At 46.8% G+C, this 21,341-nt stretch overlaps 1 protein-coding gene across 1 annotated transcript in view; it reads left to right on the top strand.

Moving 5' to 3' along the window:
- Positions 1-12,995: 12,995 nt before the first annotated feature.
- The window catches only part of CACNG3 (calcium voltage-gated channel auxiliary subunit gamma 3), a 78,681-nt gene continuing 70,335 nt past the window's right edge, over positions 12,996-21,341 (top strand). Inside the window, exon 1 of the mRNA XM_026684388.2 lies at positions 12,996-13,590. Coding sequence (XP_026540173.1) covers positions 13,380-13,590 — 211 coding nt within the window. The 5' untranslated portion in view covers positions 12,996-13,379. The remainder of the gene's footprint in view (positions 13,591-21,341) is intronic.

A 21,341-nucleotide genomic window follows, 5' to 3' on the forward strand; every position in this document is an offset into this window, starting at 1 on the left:
TTTCAAACAATTCAAAATCTTCAGGTTCTTCTAGACCTTAATCCGATTGTAAAGTAACCAATTGCAATTCCAAATAAAAATAGTAGGAAAAAATAAACCAAATAGTAATAATAATAAAAAAAGAAAAAAGAATTTCTTCAGGTTCTTGTATACCTTAATCCAATCGATTAATTAGATAACAATGAAAATTCAAAAATGAAGGAAAAAAACATAAACATACACAAAGGAGAAAAAGTTGTAAAATCCTAAAAAAGATGGAAAAATGAAGAATAAAAAGCTTTAAAAAAGGAAAAATTCTTCAGGTTCTTCAACACCTTAATCCAATTAAGAGGTCTCAAATATAAAAGACTGCATAAGAGAAAAATAAAAAGAAAGCCAGGAAGATAAAAAGAAAGAAAAGACCAGTATTGGAGGTAGATGGAAAAACAAAAATACCAGAAAATCAAAAAGAGAAAAAGGAAAAAAAAGGCTACTCCCATAAAAAGAAAAGGAAGGGAATCATTAATACTAAAACTTTTCTTTTAAAATAAAAAACAAACGTAAAAAAATAACTTCCAAAGACAAGCGTAAAGAAAAAAAAAGCAAAGACAAGTTCCAAAGAACTAAAGGTCCAAATAGCTATTTCAAAACGTAAACTGTTGAGGAGGGGTAGCACAGCTTTAAAAAAAATCAAGAAAACACACTGCACTTTGTTTAGTTATCCAAGGCTCTTGTTATAACACTCTTCTCCAGAAACTTATCACCTTTTCTTTTCTATAACCTTCAGCACCAGACTCCAGCTGTTGATAGAAACCCAGAAGAGCACCTGCAATAATACTCTCCCATGCTCTTCCCTCTATCTTATCGAATAGCAATGTCCTTGAAAAAAAGTCTCAGTTCTTTCTTTCTCAGCTTTGTCTGGTCACAAGAGAAATAAAATATTGGCAGTGTTACAAAGTTTCTTTGCTTTCACTTTCCCCCTCCTTTTCCAAGCAAAATGCAATAAGAATTAATAAAGAAAAGAAAAAGATATTTTTAAAAAAGAAATAACTAAATGGGAGTCTCTAGCCTAAAATAGTTACAAAATCAAAAAGGAGAAAAAAAATAGATGAAAAAGAAAAAACCAGTCCAGTTTCAAAATATAAGATCATGTATAGAAAATCCAGCAATGAAAAAAAGCCATTACTTTGACATTCCTGTTTAAAATCGCCGCTTAATCATTTCTGTCAAAACTTTTACAGATTCTTTCTTTTCCTTAGGGTGTCCTTTCAAATCTTAAAGTAAAGAAAAAGTTCTCATCAAACCGGCACACTCTCTCTTTCCGTTCTCTTTCCTTTCGGAGCTGTCCCAACTTCAGCAGCTTTAACGGCTGCCTCTTTGCCGCTGGCAAGAAGAGCTTCTCCTGGATCTACCAGGGACTTTGCAAAATCCCTGGGATCAACAGGATGCGCTCTTTACATTCACCGTCTCTTCGGGACGGTTTAGATCCACTTGGACCATCCAGGAACAAAGATATCGGCTGCGATCTCAGATCTCCAAGATCGCATGCCGTATCGTCGTGACGCCAGCTCCGCCTCCCTCAAAACATTCTTGTTCTAAAGCTGAGTGAGAAAGGAGAATGAGATGAGTTGGCCTGAAGTCCTCATAATCCCTAGTAAAATTGTTCTGTAGTCAGATGGGCTGGAAAGGTGGACACTGTCATAGACTAATATACAGCTGTAGAGTTGGAAGGGACCCCCCAAGATCATCTAGTAGTTCAACCTACAGAAGGGACACATATTAAACCCTCCTGAAGAAGTGGCTCTCCAGCCTTTTCTTGAAAACCTCCAAAGATGGAGAACCCATCGCCATCACTACCAGAAGTAGGCCATTCAAGAGCTGCCGTTGGTTATGTTATGACTCTAATCAACATAACTGGATTGTCATCATCATCATACCTGGAGGGCATGATTGAGATTAATTCAGATAACTGTAACCAATTAAGAATATCTGATGATATATAGCTACCATCCTCCTGAATTTCTTGCTTCAAAATGGATGCATAATGAGCAGACAAAAGCTAGAATGCTTTCATACTTCTCTTGCTGTTATAGGTCCATTTATCATCTACTTTTGTTTATCCATTATCTTTGGAAAAAGATTGTTTCTTTAAACATTCATCCACTTATGCCAGGAAATCTCTTCTCCTTTATACAATTTTGTATAGTGCTGGTGGAATATTCTTTGCATACTTGCACGATCTGTTACTGTAGTTTTCCCAGTTTATAATTTTAATATTTTCTTCTCAGGTTCTTTTCTTAATTTATATGTCAACTATTTCCCTGGCTTGTTTGAAAATTGAAAAATCCTTTTTTTATAAAGTTCAATTTTATTTCTTTTTATCTTATTGTTAACATAGAAAGCTGGCATTATAAAAGTTAAGTTTTCAATTAGACATTTTTGCCTTCTTAATTATTCCTGTTTCATCTTTTCCTCCATTAACATTGTTTGCATCTTCTCTTTGGCTTTTCAGTTTATTATTTTGCTGCATAAATTGTCCTCTCATAAAGACTATACTACCAACCCATGCTGTGCTTATCAAAATTATTGTCAAAATTTTCTTTGAGTTTATTTTCCCAGTTCTCTATTACTAATTCCATTTGTAGCAAAGCCTCATTTTTATGTTCTAATTGCGCTCTTGTATGTTAGGATTATTACGTTATGAACTGAAAAAGTATTTGGCAATATCTCTACTTTTCCAATATAAATAACAAGCTTTTTAGAAGTCCAAAATCTTCTCTATTCTCTATATCTTTCAGAAAAATATGTACAGTATATACTTTGCAATCACCATTTTTATGTTTCCATATATCTACAAATTTAAAACTGTCCATAATTTCAAAAAATATTTTCAGTTACTTACCTTGAGTTAATTCCTTTTGCAGAAGTTCTGCCTTTTTATGGGCGAATCAGTCCACCGATTCTCCCACCAAACACCAATTTTGCATGTGACAAGGCTGTTACTTTTTCCATAGATCCTTTGTAAAATATAGCTTTATTTTCATTTTTTGCTTCATGCATTTCTTATTTCTTATATTTTTTCAGATAATGGAATAACATTTTTGGGGGCGAGTATCTGCCCCAATTATCCCATATTAGACATTGCTATAAGCTTTAGAAAAATCTCTGGCTGAAGTCCACCTAAAAGGGATATTTTAAAGAAACATCTGTTAGGAGCCACTAAGAGTTCAAAGAATAAATATGTTTCATGCAAGTTAATAAAATATTAGATAGAGGGGGCAGAACTACTTATGGGTATCTTTTTGTGGCAAAAGATCAACAAAAACCACTCACTGGCCCTGAAGTTCTTCTTCACTAAGGGAATCTAGGAGAACCAGCCCTAAGGCAAGGAGCACAATTGTAAGTTTAGAGAGAGCAGGCAGAAAGGGTTGGCGTTAGATTTGGCTGACTCCAGGTAATAAACTTAACCTGACCTTTCAGACCAAATCAGGAGCTGCTCAAAGCACAGCAGGAATGGCCTTGTTTGTTTGCTTATCCAGTTCTGAAGCTGCCTAAGTTCTGAGCAAAACCATGGGTGGCTTAAAATAAGAAGTAAAATAATATATGTGAAGAAATCAGTGACCACCAGAAGAACAATGGAGCAAGGCACCCAACTTAGGCGATGGAGACTCTACATCCGCCCCCTCACCAAGCCTGGGAGAACAACGAACCTTTTAGTGAGTCCCTAAATGTCATTAGTGGTGCAATAGTGGTGAATATCTGTAGCTCTGATGTAGATGACAGTGAAGGTTCATTCTCCAAGCTTTGGATTGGTTTCCGAAGTTTTTGTTACAAACTCAAGGCAAACCACTCCAAACTTGATTGCAGAAAATCCGACTTCAGCCACAAAGTGATCAACCCTGGAACTCACTACCCGACTCCATTGTTACAGCCTCAACCCCTCACAGCTTCAACCTCAAGCTGTCTCCCGTGGACCTCGCCCCATTCTTAACAGGTCCTTAAAGGGGGCGTGCATAAGCGCACCAGCGTGCCTATACCGTCCCTGTCTTACTATCCCCATTTATTTGTATTTACTTCCTTTGTTCGTGTTTATGTTCATACCTATACTTGTTATCTTGTACATGTCTGACAAACAAAAAACAAACAAACAAATAAGTAAATACCAAGCTAGGTAACATTTTCAGCAGATGAAGATGTTACCTTGCCTGGTAACAAAACATTCGGAAGCCAACCTACAAGCTTGGGGAACAAACCTTTACCCTCAGCGATAAGCCTCTCTCTCAGGAAACGTCACTCCAAGAGAACCCTGTTTAATTGATGAGATCCAAAGCTGTCTAAAATAATAGAATGGTCAATTGTAGCAAAAGCTGCTAAGAAATTAAAAAGCACTAGAATGGACACATCATTCCCCAGCCCACTTCCATCAAAAGACAACAACAAGCACAATCAGTGCTAATTCTATATCGAACCCCAGCCTGAAACCAAGGCCTGGATCCTGCAAATGACCAGAAAGTTCTAGTTAGTAGAGAAAAATAATTTTTTCTTTTTAAAATTGAAATTTCTTGCATTTCTTGAACTATGTCATGCCCCAAAACTAACTAACTAACTTACTTACTTACTTATATATTTACATACTTATTTCTTTCTCCCTTCATGCTCTCTTCACATCAAATGTTGGAAATGCTTTGAAAAATCAGTTGAGGTATCAGGAGACAGGGAATCAGCACAACAACCCTATTGGCTGTGTGGTAAAACCAAAAATAAGAAGGAAGGGTTTTTTAAAAGGGAAAACGTATTTCTTTCCACCCATCTCATTTCATTGTGGGAATGGGTTGACACAGTTTGATCGGGGCTGTCACACTCAATTTCACTGAGGGACGCATCAGGGATGTGTTTGACCTCAGGGGGCCTGGTAGACACGGACAGGGTGGGCATGGCCATGTTGACATCACTCGTGTCAGGGGCTCTTGTGGCGGCCCAAGCACTTTGCCAACAAAAATGGGTTTCCGAGCTCCGTTTTCTGCCGCAACAGCCTCCTGCAACCCTCTGCCAGTGAAAATGGAGCTCAGGGGATGGTGCACACGCAGCCCTCCCGAGCTTCATTTTTGCTGGCAGAGGCACTGCAAGCTGGTCCTTTGCTGTTTCCAGGGCAGCCCTGTGGACCGGATCTAATCACCCCATGGGCTGGTTCTGGCCCGTGGGCCTTGAGTTTGACACCCCTGGCATAGATCCATTGCAGCCATGGAATATCTCCCAGAGAATGATGTCTACTTAGCAGCTGGCTTCTCTGGGCTTCAGGAAGTCCATAGCAAAGCGGGGCTGCCTCTATTCCTAGAAATCCACGAGAACAGAACATCTGCAGCTACCCACCCCAGTTAAGCCTCCTCCCAGTAGCAAGTCATAAACCAGCAACTCCGTAAAAGACAGGGTCAAAATCTGAAAGGGTCTTCACATCTGGAATGTGCTAAACCTGGTAAAATTCACTAGAATCCATGGAAAGCCCTGAACTTAGAATGATACCATTCCAAAAATAGACTGCGGAAGAATTGCTTGGGATAAACATGAGTTGGGTGGGATCTTCTGTCATTCTCAAATTCTGGGTGAGTCAGCAATACGGCACAGCTGCTGAAGAAGCTGGCTTTTTTTTTGTTAGTTCTAGTATTTTTATCTCATATTTCACATGATGAATTTATCTCAAATTGGCTCCCTTCAATTAACGGAGAGAGATGCTGCCCGCATGCTTACAAAATAAGAACAGGTAAGACAATGGAAGGACCAGGAGGGGAGAGAGAAGGGAAGGAACATGGGCAGTTATAAACTGGAGATCTTTCCCCAGGAGAAAAGCAGATGTTTTCTACCTTCTGGGAAATAGACGTAATCATTTCCCTGATGAGTTAATCAGGGAATTAATTAATCAGCGGCTTCTCCTGCAATCCAAGGAGTAGCAGCCGAACTGTGCACTCTTGCACGTGGGAAAATTTTTCAACATAAGTTTCCTTCTAAATACATGAAACCAAATCTCTGATTCGTGGAGCAAAGGGGGACCAAAGAGATCATCTTCTTCCAGCTGCTGCTCAGAGCAGAATCCACTAAACATCTCTTCCCACGGAGCACCCAGCCTCTCTTGAGACCTCCTGAAGAGGACTTGCTGTGGGGCAGCTTCTTCCATTGACCAAGATCACTTGGAATATGGCATCCAGTTTTGGTCACCACAATATAAAAAAGACGTTGAGACTCTGGAAAGAGTGCAGAGAGGAGCAACCAAGATGATTAGGGGCCTGGAGGCTAAAACGTATGAAGAAGGGTTGCTGGAATTGGTTATGTCTACTTTGATGAAAAGAAGGGGAGACATGATAGCAGCTTTCCAATATTTGAGGGATACAAAGAAGAGGGAGTCCAGCTATCTTCCAAAGCACCAGAAGGAAAGACAAGAAACAATGGGTGGAAACTAATCAAGGAGAGAAGGATAAATTTTCTGACAGTGAGAACAATAAACTAGTGGAACCGCTTGCCTTCAGAAGTTGTAGGGGCTCCATCACTGGGGGCTTTTAAGAAAAGATAGGACAACTGTTTGTCTGAAATGGTAGGGTTTCCTGCTTATGCAGGGGGTTGGACTAGAAGACCTCTAAAGTCCCTTCCAACTCTGCTATTCTGCCTTCCACCATTTCACCACAATAAATTAAATTGTTGTTAGCTCTGCTAACAATTGTTGGGCCCTAACTGCTTCCCCCTGGGAATCACTTCTCTTTCTGTAATTGCCTGTTTCCCTTTGGCATTGGGGCTCCTCAAGGTCTTGTGTGAATCTATATGGCTGTGTGAGCCCTTGGGATGTGAGAAGCGGAGTTAAGTGGTACATTTTAATAAAAATACCATCAGAGTTATGTTTTATTCCTTTCTTGATCCACTTTAATTGGCCAACATTTCCCTCACCACTGAAGATGTTTCTGTTGAACCTCCCACTGTAACTCTTTGCTTTCCTTGGTCCATCTCCATCAACCCACCCTCCCTGTGTGGTGGCGAGGAGTCTCCCAGGATGTGCCACCTTATGTAAAGTTCAACTTGTAGGGCACCACTCACAGCTGGTAACAGTGCTGTACAGATAAACCCTCCAGAGTAAACATCACAAAAAACCTCCACATTAAGAGAAAAACTGAAAAAAAAACACCAAACAAATAATATCAGCTTAATCAGAGCATCTCAGCAGGATGTACTTTACTCGTGCGTAATCCTGGTTTCCCCGGTTCTTCTTCAGGTGAATTCAAAGCAAGGGCTGGAGAACAGGGGTGGGATTCTACCAGTTCGCACCTATTCACTAGAACCGGTTGTTAACATTCTAAGCAGTTCGGAGAACCGGTTGTTAGAAGAAATTACTGGGCTAATCCTGTAAGGAAGGCAGGAAGGAAACATTCTGGGGTTGCTTACAGAAACTGCCTCTCCGTTAACCCTTATTACATTCTTGGCAGGACTAGACTTCCTGTCTCACGAACGTCTCTCGAGTTTTCTTTCCCTCCTTTGCTGGTACTTTGCTTGTGTGGAGTGACCCTTCAAAGTTACAATGGCACTGAAAAAAGTGACTTATGACCATTTTTCACACTTACGACTGTTGCAGCATCCCCACAGTCATGAGAGGCCAGGTGAGGAGATGCATTCCTTGATGTGAGTGATGTTGAGTTGGCCACGCCCAGCCAGTCACATGACCACCAACCCACGCCCACCAACTAAGCCACACCCACAGAACCAGTTGTTAAAAAATTTGAATCCCATCCCATCTGCCTGAGAAGCAGGAACACCCGGGCACTTCCAGGGAGGAATGGAGGAGGAGAGTGGGATGACCTTGGGGGAGGGGGGCAAAAATCAGGAAGAATGTGGATACCCAGGTTCAATTTAGAGGATTTTTGCTTCTGGACAGCTACTTGTCTGAAATGGTATAAGGCAGTGGTGGGATTCAATTTTTTTTACTACCGGTTCTGTGGGCATGGCTAGGTGGGCATGGCTAGGTGGGCGTGGTCAGGTGGTCATGTGACTGGGTGGGCATGGCTAGGTGGGTTTTTTTCCTTTTGTAGCACACACACACACACACACACACACCATTTTTTGCCTCCTGGGCCTCAGGGAAGCCTCCTGGAGAGGTAAGTACAACAGCGATGGGGGGATCCACTGTGCCGCGTGATTTAGATTTGCTAGAAAGAAAGGAATCTGATGATTTCCTGCTTTGTAGCTAATCTAAATTGTGCGGCACAGCTGATCGTTGGAAATACCGGTTCAGCCGAAGCGGTAGCATTTTTTACTACCGGTTCGCCCGAACTGGGCTGAACTGGTAGAATACCACCACGGGTATAAGGTCTCCTGCTTCAGCAGGGCTTGGACTAGAAGATCTCCATAACTTTGTTACTCTGTCATTGTCGGGCTTGCCATCTTCAGCTTCTTCCCTTTGCTGGCATCCTGCCATAAAGTGCGAGGGAGGGAGGAGGCAATTGGGGAGGTATAACGGTTGGGCATGGGAAGAGTTGAGAAAAGGAGAGGGGAGACAAGCTGACACACTAACAGGAACCAGAGGTGTTGATCTGGAATAAGCCAGCGGCCAAGGACAAATAGCCTGAGAGAATGGAATGCTACACTACTCTGAGAAGCACCAAATATCCACACCATTCCCATAACATCAAACACAAATGCTGTTAGACAGTGATGAGCTGGTCGGGGGGAGGGAGGGCCAGGGGAAAGAGTAAATTGTAACCTTTGTGTGGGGATCCAGCTCTGCTTTTGCTGTGGCCACTTGACTCTAGTAAAAGAACCTTTCACTTCAAGGAAACGGAGTCGAGGGTCTTTCTTTCCTAAGTGTCCAAGTTGGGACAGACCTGACAGTGATTCTGTTTCTCCCTTTAGTGAGGGGAGTAGAAGGGGAGAATGACTCCCACTGAAAAGGTACCCAGACTTAGATTTGCTGGAGCCCCCACCCAGCTCTTCCTGGCCCTGAGAACCAAGCTGGAATTTGAGGCTGGGGAAGAGACCCTCCTTCCCGAAAGCCCCTCTGGTGAAGTCAAGCCTCCCTTTCCCACAGTCCTCCCACTAAAGGCAAAGGGCCTTTCGTGAACCTGAAGGGGCCAAACCGGATAAAGTCTACCAGACACTTAGCAACAATAATGACACGTTGATATCTGCATGTCATTTACATAGTGCATAAGACCATATCCAAGCAAATAATTTGTTTCCATCATGCATACACAGAGAGAGGCTTTAAATAAATCTTCCGTTCTAAAGTGATTTTGGCAGAAGCGCGTTTCAAAAGGTTAGGTGAGTCATAATCCAAGCCAATCAGCAGCAAAGGGAGGCTGAAGCCATCCTCGGGGGGGGGATTGTTCCACGGCTCTGCCGAAGAGCCAGTCGGGATGGTTTTGCTCCTCCGGGGTGTGAGATGGGCAAGATGTGTTTTTTTTTTTTACATTTACTAATATTTCCCCAGCCTGCTGATTTCTCACGGGCCCTTTGGCTCTAATTCTGACAGTGCTTTTATTGTTAGGAGAATGATATGCATGGTTCACAAGTATAGATAGGTGTATAAAAGGTGGCATATCCACAGGTTCACCCTGTCAGGTGCCAGAAAAGCCTAATTTGCACCCACACCATTCCTACCCCAGATATTTGGGGCAGGACTTTCCCAACATCCTCCATCCGCGTTCATTTTCCATGCTCTCCAATAATGTGTGGGAATGACCTTGGGAGACAGGACACCAAGAAAGCTCATTGGTTGCGCTTCCCATCTGGCCTATCTAGTAAGACTGACATTATCAAGGCTGAAGCAAAAGTATGTGCATTGTAGTTAATCACATCTGGGTATAACAGAATAAAAACAGAAGAGTTGGAAGGGACCTTGTAGGTCATCTAGTCCAACCCCCCACCCACCCAAGCAGTATACCCTACACCATTCCTTGACAGATGGCAGTCCAGTCTCTTCTTGAAAGCCTCCAGGGATGAAGCTCCCACAGCTTCTGAAGGCAACTTCTGTTCCAGCGGTTGATTGCTCTCCCTGTCAGAAATTTTCTCCTTATTTCCAGGTTGAATCTCTCCTTGATCAGCTTCCATCCATTGTTCCTTGAGACTTATGATCACAATTGAGCACATTTCTGTTGCTCACAAGATGGTGGTTGTGAGTTTTGCTCCATTTTGTGACCTTTCTTGCCACAGTTGTTGACTGAATCAACCATTAAGTTAGTAACAGACTTGTTAAGTGAATCTGGCTTTGACTTGGCTTGCCAAAAAGTCACAATAAGGGATCACATGACCCTGGTCAACCATCACAAATACGAGTCAGTTGCCAAGCATCTGAATTTTGATCACATGACCATGGGGATGCTGCAACGGTCATAAGTATGGGAAATGGTCGTAAGTCACTTTTTCCAGTGCCATTGTAGCTTTGAACAGTCGCTGAATGAACTGTTGTAAGTAGAGGACCTCCTGTAGCGTTTCTTTGGGCATCCTGGAGAATTGGGGTGAATGGTTGTGCTTTGGGATATAAGTAAAAGTTCCTCTCGCACATCCGTGCTAGTCGTTTCCGGCCCTAGGGGGCGGTGCTCCTCTCCATTACAAAGCCGAAGAGCCAGCGCTGTCCGAAAACGTCTCCGTGGTCATGTGGCCGGCATGACCCTTAGACCCATTGAACTTCTCATCCAAGGCAAGAACCCCCCATTATATCCCCCCCCAACCATTCAACCTCTGTTGAAACCCCTCCAGTGAAAGAGACTCCACCACCTCTCAAGGCATCCCGTTTCATTGCAAAACAGCTCTTATGGCTGGGAGGTTTTCTCAGTGGCCTCCCAAAACCTCTATTCTTGTAAATTAAACTCAACTGTCAGCAGCTGTTTCTCATCTTCTATATGGCAGCAGCTCTTCGGGTGGCTGAAGACAACTATTGGGTCCCTGGCTGCAACCTTCTCTGAAACAACCCAGGACTACCAGCCATTTCTCATGGGCGTCTCCTTCCAGGCTCTTCATTATATTCGTCCTCTCCTCTGGATAGGTAAAGGTAAAAGTAAAGGTTCCCCTTGCACATACGTACGTGCTCGTTGTTTCTGGCTCTGGGGGGGCGGTGCTCCTCTCCGTTACAAAGCCGAAGAAGAGCCAGCGCTGTCCAAAGACGTCTCTGTGGTCATGTGGCCGGCAGGATTAAACACCGAAGGAGCACGGAATGCTGTTCCCTTCCCACCAAAGGTGGTCCCTGTTTTTCTACTTGCATTTTTATTTTCTTTTTTTAAATAAATTTTTATTATATTTTCCACCAATATAAATCATATTTTATCTATGACAGCGATTTGACATCGACACATGGAGTCATCTTATAAATCATCTTATATTTTATATACATCAACCAATAACTATTATCTCTATCTATAATTATTTCTATCTTATATATTTATATATTTTATATATCTACCATATATATCTAAATCTACTATATATATATATTATATATATACTCTTAAGGTCTCTTATATTAATTACACTAATCCATTCTTCTTATTTCTTGTATCTATTTTCTAATCATTCATACCATTTATGCCAAATTGAGTAACATTCGGAGTTTTCTTGTCTTTCATTTCTAGCGTAAGCATATCCATTTCCGCACTTTCCAGTATTTTATGTAAAACTAAGACTTCCGGCGGGGTGTTACTTGCATTTTTACATGCTTTCAAACTGCTAGGTTGGCAGAAGCTGGGACACTTCTTTTCATTTGAGAGATACCCAATTTCTTTGTGTGTTTTAATCTCCAGCCCCCTAAATTTAGCCTCCAGCTCCCTCATCTGAGCTGCTAAGATCTCCTTGGTGGGATTGATTCTACTGCCAGAGCCTTGGGGTGCATCTAGTGCTAAGACAGACAATAAAATCCAAATATCAGAATGTGTTCCAGGGAGCCAAGCCTCCAATGACTGTCCATAGCAGGAATTGACCACTGGGGTTGGGAGCCCTTGGTCCTCTTGCCCACGGAGGTCTTGGCGTTTCAGGAATCCCTTTCTTCCGCTGAAATCTCCTTTTCTTTTCTCCTAGAGATGCACAAGACTTTTTATCTCACCGTTTGAGCCTTTTGTTGGATTCCTCTTTCATGGAAAAGCCCTCGGCCTGAGGAGCTCAGCTCCTGTTCTGCATGCTTGGCTCTTCCTGGCTCCAGAAACCTGGACTTTTAAAGGCAGACCTGCCCCCGCCTGCCTCTCGCTGCGTTGGGCAACTGGTTTCCTCCGGGGCTTGGCAGGGCAGAAATAACTGGGGGAGCTGGGAAACAATATGGGGAAGTGCTGCTGCTAAACACGTGTGCCAATCCCTTCCTTCACCTCCCTATAATCAACAACCGCACAAATCTTGACCCAGGGAAAGGACAGGCTGGCGGGGGGACGTTGTGACTCTGCAGCCCCACCCCGGGCTGGTTTTCCATCACTTGATGGTTCTTCCTAGGGACGCAGGTGGGACAAGGAGCCCCTGGAGCAGCGTCTCCACTCCATCCTGCTCCGTTTCAGTTTGGGGGCTTCTGCTCGCTGCAGCAGCCTTGGCTGAATCCTCTCTAGCCGGGGCTGCCCTCCGCTTTTCCAGCCCGTGGGCGTCTCTGCCCCAAGGGGCCACCGGCCCTTTACCTGTTGGTTAAGCCCCCTCCCGACCCACCAAAGCCGCGCAGGGAGTGTTCGGGCTTATTGGCAGATAGCGACACCAGCCTCAAGGGATGGATCCAGCTTTGGAGCCGGGGAAGGGATGGCGCGGGTTGGGCTCCTGGCGAGAACGTCCCGGGGGGATCAGCAGCCTCCCTCCGGGGGCTTCTGCGCCGCCGGGTCTTTCCCTGCCCGTTTCCAGCCCCCGGCGCCCCTTCCCCAGCGGTAAAGGCGGGGCGGGGCGGGGCGGCGGAGGGGAGGGGCGGCAGGGGCGGGGCGGCGGCTCCAGGCGGGGCCGGGCGGGAGCTGTCCGCTTCAGCACCCTCCGGCCGGGAGCGCTCCCCGCCTGCCGCCTGCGCAGGGCTCCCGGGGCCGGCCGGCTGCTGGCGCGGGAGGCGCTGCTGCCGTGACGGGCTTCCTGCCTCCCTCCTCCCGCCAGCCGCGCCGCCGCCGCCGCCGCCGCCGCCGCCGCCTCCCCTCGCCGCCTGCTGCTCGGGCGGGCTGGCGCTGGCTCCGGCACACGCAGACCGCGCGCCGCGCTCGCCGGAGCCCTCGCCTTCCCTCCCGCCGCCGAGCGCGCCCGGGGATGGGACTCCGGCGCCGGGCTGCTCCTCAGCCGCGCGCCCCGTCCCAGCGGGGCCGGGCGGGCAGGGAGTCCGCAGCGGGGCCGCGGCTCGCCGGCGCGGCGCCTGCTCGGGGCTGAGCGCAGCCTGGCTCGGCCGGCCGGCTGGCGCGCTGCCCGCCCGCCCGCCCGCGGGGCCATGCGCGGCGATGAGGATGTGTGAGCGCGGCGTCCAGATGCTGATCACCACCCTGGGCGCCTTCGCCGCCTTCAGCCTCATGACCATCGCGGTGGGCACCGACTACTGGCTCTACTCCCGCGGCGTCTGCAGGACCAAGTCCAGCAGCGACAACGACACCAGCCGGAAGAACGAGGAAGTCCTGACGCACTCGGGCTTGTGGCGGACCTGCTGCCTGGAAGGTAGGCATGCGGGCGGCCCTGGCTCGGCTGGCGGTGGGTGGCGCCGGGCGGGACAGGCCGCCTCCTGACCTGCTCCGGCCGCCGCGCGAGGCGGTCCCGCCGGGCGGCACCCCCCCGGCGGAGCCAGGAGCGGAGAGGGCGCTCCAGGCCGGGCTGCACCTGTTGCCCCTGCGCGCGTGTCCGGCCGAAATTAGCCCGAAGCCACGCGAAGGAGGCTGCCTGTCGGGGTGCGGACAAGGCTGGCCTGGTGGGCGCTTGCAGCTTCTGCAGCCGCGGGGAGGGCGGACTGCGGACGCCCGGGGGCCACTTGGCTCCTGGCTCCTGGGTAGCTCCTCCTTGGCGCCGGTCTGCTGCGGCAAGGAGTCACAGAGGAGCAAATGCAGTGAGCTAGAGGTCCTTCCTCCCATCCTTCCTCCCCATAGGCGTCTCCTAAAGGAAAGCCAGAGGTTCCTTTCTCTGCATGTTACCCACTTGAAATCTCACAGTCCTAACACTACACACACACACACACGCACCACACACACACACACACACACACACACAAAGACAGACAACAGGCAGAGTGCGTGAAGAGGTGGAGCAGCAGGTCTGCAGGTCTGAAGCAAGTCCCCACTTGGCCGGTTGGTGCCTCCGTCTGAAGCCCCTGGCACAGCGGGTTGCAGTCTTTTGTGTCAGGGTTCCTCGGAAGGAAGTCTGTTGCGAGCCAGGCAGCCCCAGCTTCCCCAAAGCTGAGCCTTGAAACGTGTTTGTCCAGGCGTGTGTACAATGTGTGTGTGCCTGCCTGCGTGTGTACATCCCCCTCTGGGAAGCAGTCCTGCCTCTGTCCACTGGTCTTCCAACCCCCCAGACAGAGGAAGGGATGCATCTAGACCCACACACACCTCAGGAACTGCAGCAGGAATCAAGGTGGGAGAAGAGGGCTGCTCCTTCCCGTGGGCTCTTATGGAGGCAGCCCCCTCCCATGGACCAACACCACAGCATTCAGAGGTCTCTGTTTCCCGTGAAAAGAAAGCTTCCCGCCATCTTTCACAAGTGGCTCTTGTTCCAAGAAAGGAATGTTTGGGGAGGGGGTGGCACTCAGACCACAGTCAGCGAAGGAAGCACCGTAGGGGGCTAGCTGGGGAGGGGGACTGACAGTCCCTCATGACTTGCCAAAGCATGAAAGTCCATGGGCAGCTTTAGAGAACCAGCTGAATATCAAACCTGCTTTAGAGATGCAGCACACGAAGAATAAGAATGGCTCACCATGGAGTTAGGAGGCAATTCCACTTGTCGCTTTCTTTCTCAACAGAGTCCTTAATAGATCCTGTCTACTTCACCTGGGTCCCACATCGTGTTCAGCTGCTTCTCACACACACACACCCCACCTGCCCCACCTGCTCTCTTTGGGGTAGGTGGAGTTTTTGGGTAGTTCAGGCATTTGATTGCTTCCAAGTCTTTGTGACTCGATGAGCATCATTTCTTCAAGACTGTCCATCCATAACCACTTCTTAAGAGTTCTTGAAAGCTCCTGCTCCCACCACCGGTCATAATATCAGCTCCCTGGTCTCTTCATTTGGCCTCTTCCATTTTTCTAAGCACCGCAGCCTTTTGGGATTCTCGCCTTCAACACGTGATGCCCAAATATTTCAGCTTTAGCGTCGTTATTCATTCTTCTGGTGAGCAGTGAGATTTCACTTCGCCATCTGGTATTGACTTGCTTGTCCTTCTGGAGATCCAACATAATTCCTGACTATTCTCTCCAGAACCACAGTTCAAAGGATCGGCTTCCTTTGTTTGGCTTTTCTCGTGACCCAGCTACAGAGCCATATGTTGCAACAGGGGAAACTAGAGCCCTGGCAATATATTGACAGTGTGGTGTCTCTGCAGTTCCATATTTGATCTAGATCCATCGTAATTTTTCTCACAAACAGCAGCTGTCTCTCTATCAGTGCTACAGTCAGCATCACAATACATTTGTGTGCCTGGAAAGACAAAGTGTGTTATGATTCCTCTGTTTTGAGTTGACATAATGCTCCCCTCCCCTACGAATGTTGAGCAGGAAAGTCTGGCTTTTGCGCTCTCTTCATCTGCAAAACAAAAACAAAAAAACCACACACATCCTTTTTCTCTCTGCTTGTCCTCAGCCTATCTGTGATTGTTGTGGTCTCTCACAACAAGAAATAACTTCGATTGCTTCCAGGCCAACATTTCTCTATTCTGCTTATGTGCAGCCGAGGCACACCCTTTCTCCCACTTGGGACCTTTTGGTTATTCTGTCCTTCATTCTAACTGTTGCTTCCTGGGCAACGAGTCCCTTGCCATCCCCAGGACCCCACAGCTTTAGCTATGGGGCCTCAGGTGCCCCTCTCCCTTCTGAACAGGGCTCGAACATCTGGCCATTTTCAATTTCAGGTCTGGCTGAAGTTTGAGTTGCAAAATCTTGAGCATTCTCCAACTAGACTCGGCGGGGTATAAGTGTGTTTCTTAGTTTCTCTCCCCTTTTCATGCTTTGGAATAGAAGTGGATCTTTACTGATCCCTTGGGTGCAGCTGCGTTTTTCACACCTGCTTACAAACAACATTTGTTATTGCAAGCCCTACACCTCACTGCACCGTAGTCGTCGTAAGATCCCCAGTACACCTCTTTCTACCTTAAGCCTTGGCTTTGCATCAGTCGCACCTGCTGCACCAGCTCTAACTCAGTCTTGGGTCTCATTTGGCAAGAGGCGGGAGGGAGGAGGCCTCTCTGTGGCCTGAATCCAAAGCCGAGGCCCCATGCTGAGCAGTGGCTGAGACGGGTCAGGCAGTGGGGTGGGAAGTTTTCCCTGCTTCCAAGGGCTACTATTTCTTGGAGCACAGAGATGGCCTCTGTCTTGGCTGCCAGGGGCTTCCGGCTGTTTCCCCAGTCTCCATGTTGTGCACTTTGCAGTGAGGAATAATCCTGGTCCAGGGAAAGGCTTCTCTGCTTGCAAGGGAGGGGAGACGGGGCCGAAAAGAGCCTTGTTTGTGCATGTGGCTTGAATGACTTTATGGGCAGACTGCAGATATGCTCAGAGACCGTGTCATTTGGGAAGCCAGCTGTTGATCGGTACTTGCTTATGGCTGGAAACAAATGTCTTCTCGCATTCGGGTGGATGGAGACAGGGCTGGTCCTTCGTAAGGAGCAGGGGAAGAGCAGGAAGAGGGGAGGACTCTGTGGAAGAAACCAGGAGGGGAAGCAGATGCTCGGGTGGAATTTGGGGTGCTGGAGAGCTCTCTGCAGTGGGAATTCTGTTTCCAAGCTATGAATGGGGTCGTGGGCAATTATGCCTAGGCTGTTTCCTAAGAGCCCAGCCCTGCCAAGAGGGAGGGAGGGAGATTCAGGGCTTAAATTTACTGAGAGGAGAACAAGGAACAGTGGAACTACCAGGTTGGAGGGAGGGGCAGAAATCTGAGCCGCTAGGAAATACTGGGAAGGAGAGGCAGGAAAACCCACCTTTGCTGTTGACTGGCGAATACCTGCCGATTTGCAGTCCGATGAGGCTTCCCAGGGAAGTAGATAGGAGCCTCCAGAGGAAATCAGATCAGTGCCTTAACACAGGGCAGCTTTGGATCTAATTGATCGATCGGTTGATTTTTACCCTGTCTTTATCGCTTTATAAGTAACTCAAGGTGGTGAACATACCTAATACTCCTTCCTCCTCTTATTTTTCCCAACAACAACAACCCTGTGAGGTTGGTTGGCCTGAAAGAGAGTGACCGGCCCAAAGTCCCTGAGTCGACTTTCATGCCTGAGGCAGGACTAGAACTCAACACTTCCTACATTTGAGGCCAGCAGCTTCACCACGAGACCAACCTGGCTCTCTTAGTTGTCTCCTTTCTCCTTGCCCAAAGGTTGGCAGGAGACTAACAAGAATGTTTTGCACATGTTCTTAATTAAAACTGAATCTAATGAAAGGGGATTCGTCTCTTCCCACATTTCCCTCCCCGGTTCAGTCTTGATATTTAGGAACCACTTTCAAACGTTCTCCAGAGCAGCGGCCAATGTTTCCGTCTCAGGTCTGGCAGCTCTCCCTAAATGGAGCCCCAAGTCAGAGTCTGCCCCAGCCTCCCTCACTGACCGGCCCGAAGGCCCGAAGGAGATGGGCAGGGCGGGCAAGTACCCTCAGTCCCACCACAAGGTTTCCCTGCCCCATTGGTCTATCGGGGGTCTCTGTTAAGGACCAGGCAGCTGCCTCAAAGGGGGCATTGCAGGCCGTTGGCATCCCAGCCAGGCTCTGCAGACAAGGATGTTGGCCCAGCCTTGGGCTTGCTGGGTGGTGCTTCTTCTATTGTAGGCTGTAACACGATTGCTGACTTTTGAGGTCTCCTCTGAAGCTGTGCTCTGGACAAGGATTTTTGCCAAGCCAACAGCTAGAAAAGGCAGGCGAGGACAGGGGCTGGAGTGCAAAGGCCAGTTGCCCACAGGGCAGGGGGCTGAAGCAAGGGGCTGTCATGAGAAGATGTGGCGCCCCCTCCCCTTGTTCTCTGCCTCTGAATCCAGCTTGTTTCGTGGCCTGTTCACTGATCCAATCCTTGGAAAGCCATGTTTGCCTCCAGCGAAATGAAGAAAGCAGGGCAAGCGGTACTGGTGGAAGGAAGAGAGCGAGGGGGAGCTGGGAGCTGGCCAGAATTTTGCACGGCTCACCTGAGCTTCCGTAAACAAGCTGGCTGGGGCTGGCACCCAGAGCCTCCCAGGTGGAGGTGCAGCCTCCTACAGCTGGCATTTGCCCCTGCTCATTCCTAAAATGGGTGATAGGAAGGGCTGCAGACTTTTCCCCAATGAGGTTGCGTCAACTACAACATACCGCTGCTGTTCTGCAGAGGTCTGTGAACAATTGCTGGCTGTGAGAGTCAGGCATAGTAAGAAGAGTATCACCTGGGAATATTATGCCCCGGGGTTCCACTACACGCTGGAAGTGATTATGCGATATCCCTAAGCCATGGGCCCTGTTGCTGCTGTCTCTATAATTTGGCTCAGGAATTCTGGGAATTGAAGTCCACAAGTCATAAAGGCGCCATCGTTCCCCAACTCTGCCCTAAAGCATGGTGTTCCCAAGATGGGCTCCAGCAGTTCCATGGAGCCATATGAAGGCTCTGGCTCCCTGTGGATGGAAAGGCAACCTGTTTGTTTTATTTATTTATTCCTTATTGTTTTTATAAATAACTCAAGGTGGTTAACATATCTAATACTCCTTCCTCCACTTTCCCCCACAACAGCAACCCTGTAAGGGGGTTGGGCTGAGAGAGAGAGACTTGCCCAAAGGCACCCAGCCAGTTTTCATGTCTAAGGTGGGTCTAGAACGCACCGTCTCCCAGGTTCTAGACTGGCACCTTCACTATTAGATCGAGCTGTCTCTAAAGTAATGTTCTGTTTTCGAGACCATTATTTGAAAAATAATATTTGATTAACAGATTAACAGAGTTGGAAGGGAACTTGCAGATCATCTGGTCCAACCTCCCCACCCACCCAAGCAGGAGACCCTACACCATTTCTGACAGGTGGCAATCCATAGTCTCTTCTTGAAAGTTTCCAGGGATGAAGCTCCCACAACTTCCAAACTTCCAACTTCTGTTCCATTGGTTGATGGTTCTCCCTGTCAGAAAATTCCTTCTTATTTCCAGGTTGAATATCTCCTTGTTCAGTTTCCATCCATTGTTCCTTTATTATTATTATTATTATTTTATTATTCCATTATTTGAGCTGAATTCCTTCTGAATTTCTTCAAATCTGCTCTTGTCAAATGAACCTCTCTTGCCCAGTCTGTCTCCCGAAGAGAAGTGGGGGGTCTCTTGGAAGAATCGGAGGCATCTCGAGCAGAATAGACCATTGGGGGGCTGAGAACAGGGGAAACCGGAGGCCCAAAGAAGCAATACCCAGGCTGGGCCAGAGATCACCTGCTTTGTCAGCTGCATTCACATAGAAGGATGTCACTATAATTCTTGTCTTTTCTTCCGCTTAGGAGACGGCAAATCCAGCCAGCTTGTTAGGTTATGATTCATGATATTCAACTAAGATGATCAAAGGCCTGGAGAGTAAAACATATGAAGAACGGCTGCAGGATTTGGCTAGTCTAAAGAAAAGAAGAATTGGGGTGACATGATAGCAGTCTTCCAGTATTTGAGGGGCTGCCACAAAGAGGAGGGGGTCATATTATTCTCCAACGCACCTGAAGGCAGGACAAGAAACAATGGATGGAAACTAATCAAGGAGAGAGGCAACCTAGAATTAAGGAGGAATTTCCTAACAGGGAGGACAATTAACCAGTGGAACAGCTTGCCTTCAGAAATCATGGGCACTCCATCACTGGAGGTTTTTAAGAAGAGTTGAGACAGTCACTTATCTAAAATGGTATAGGTTCTCCTGCTTGAGCAGGGGGCTGGACTAGAAGACCTCCAAGGTCCCTTCCAACTCTATTCTATTCTATCTTGTGCAACCCAGGAAACGAACTGATTCGGTCAACAAGTAAAGCATGTTGTTTGTGTAAAACCCAGGATTGTCAATAGCCTGAGTAGCGTCGCGAGGCAATGAAGTTTCTTTGCAAATCGATTGGCTGAGATAAGAGCCAGAATGATCTTGAGGAGGAAAACTTCGAATGGGACTACTTGGGAGAAGGGAGACACAAGATTCTGCCAAAATCAGAGTTCAGAAAACTGACTGCTTCTCGGTTCTGTGTCCTTACATGGCATCGTCTTTAGGTCCTTCCAAAATAGCTGCACTTTGTAATTAACTTCAATAGTGTTTGCTGGTTTTACCTGTTGGTATGCATTGGTTCTATTGTTATTGAATGTATGAATTTTGTAATACATTCGACTGAGAGAATATCAGCATCTATTTGCAATTTAACACAACCACAAAAGAAAGATAGAAAATAAAGAGAGAAGATTTGACCATAAAGTAGTAGGCTTTTTTCATAAAGTTTACTGGGCAATTGAACGCAGATTTATGTTTTATAAATTAGCCGGAGCAGAAAAATAGATTCTGGCCTATAGCATTCCAGACAATTGATTGTCCAAAATTTTCTCAAAAGCCTCCAGTGATGGCAAGCCATTCCACTGATTAGTTGTTCTCCCTGTCAGGAAATTTCTCCTTAGTTCCAGGTAGGACCACTCTTTTAAAAGCTTCCTGCCCTGCCCTCAGGTGTTATGGAGAATAAATCGATGCTCTCTTCCTTAGGGCAGCCCTTCAAGTATTGGAGGACAGCTATCATGTCACCCCAACCCTTCTCTTCATTAGGTTAAACATACAAGTTCACTTAACTGTTCATGATTTAGCCTTCGGAACCCTTATTATTTCTGCTGTTCTCTGAATTCTTTTTAGGGCCTCAGCATTTTTTTTTTAAAATTGTGGTGATCAGAACTGGATGTAGTATTCCAACTGTGATCTCAACAGTACAAAAATATAAAGCGGTAGTTTCACTTCCTGTGATCTTGATGCTATTTCTCTGTTGATGCAGGCTAGGATTGTATTGGCTTTTTTGGCAGCTGTAGCACACAGGTTGGCTCATATTTAAATGGCTGTTCACTAGAACTCCTAGATCCCTCTCACAGTTATTACTGCTGAGCCAGATACCCCCTATTCTAGACCTAGGCATTTGATTTTTCCTGCCTAAGTGCAGATACTGCATTTTGTTGGATAGGCCCAGTGTTCAAGTCTGTCGAGTTCCTTCTGAATCTTGAGTCTATCTTCCAAAGTTTTGGCAATTTCCCCTTGCTTTGTATTGTCTGAAAATTTGATGAGCACTCCTTCAA

Source organism: Notechis scutatus, chromosome 12 (assembly GCF_049901735.1).
Source record: "Notechis scutatus isolate UNSWTSFEM ecotype Mainland chromosome 12, rNotScu1.2, whole genome shotgun sequence".
Classification (NCBI taxonomy): domain Eukaryota; kingdom Metazoa; phylum Chordata; class Lepidosauria; order Squamata; family Elapidae; genus Notechis; species Notechis scutatus.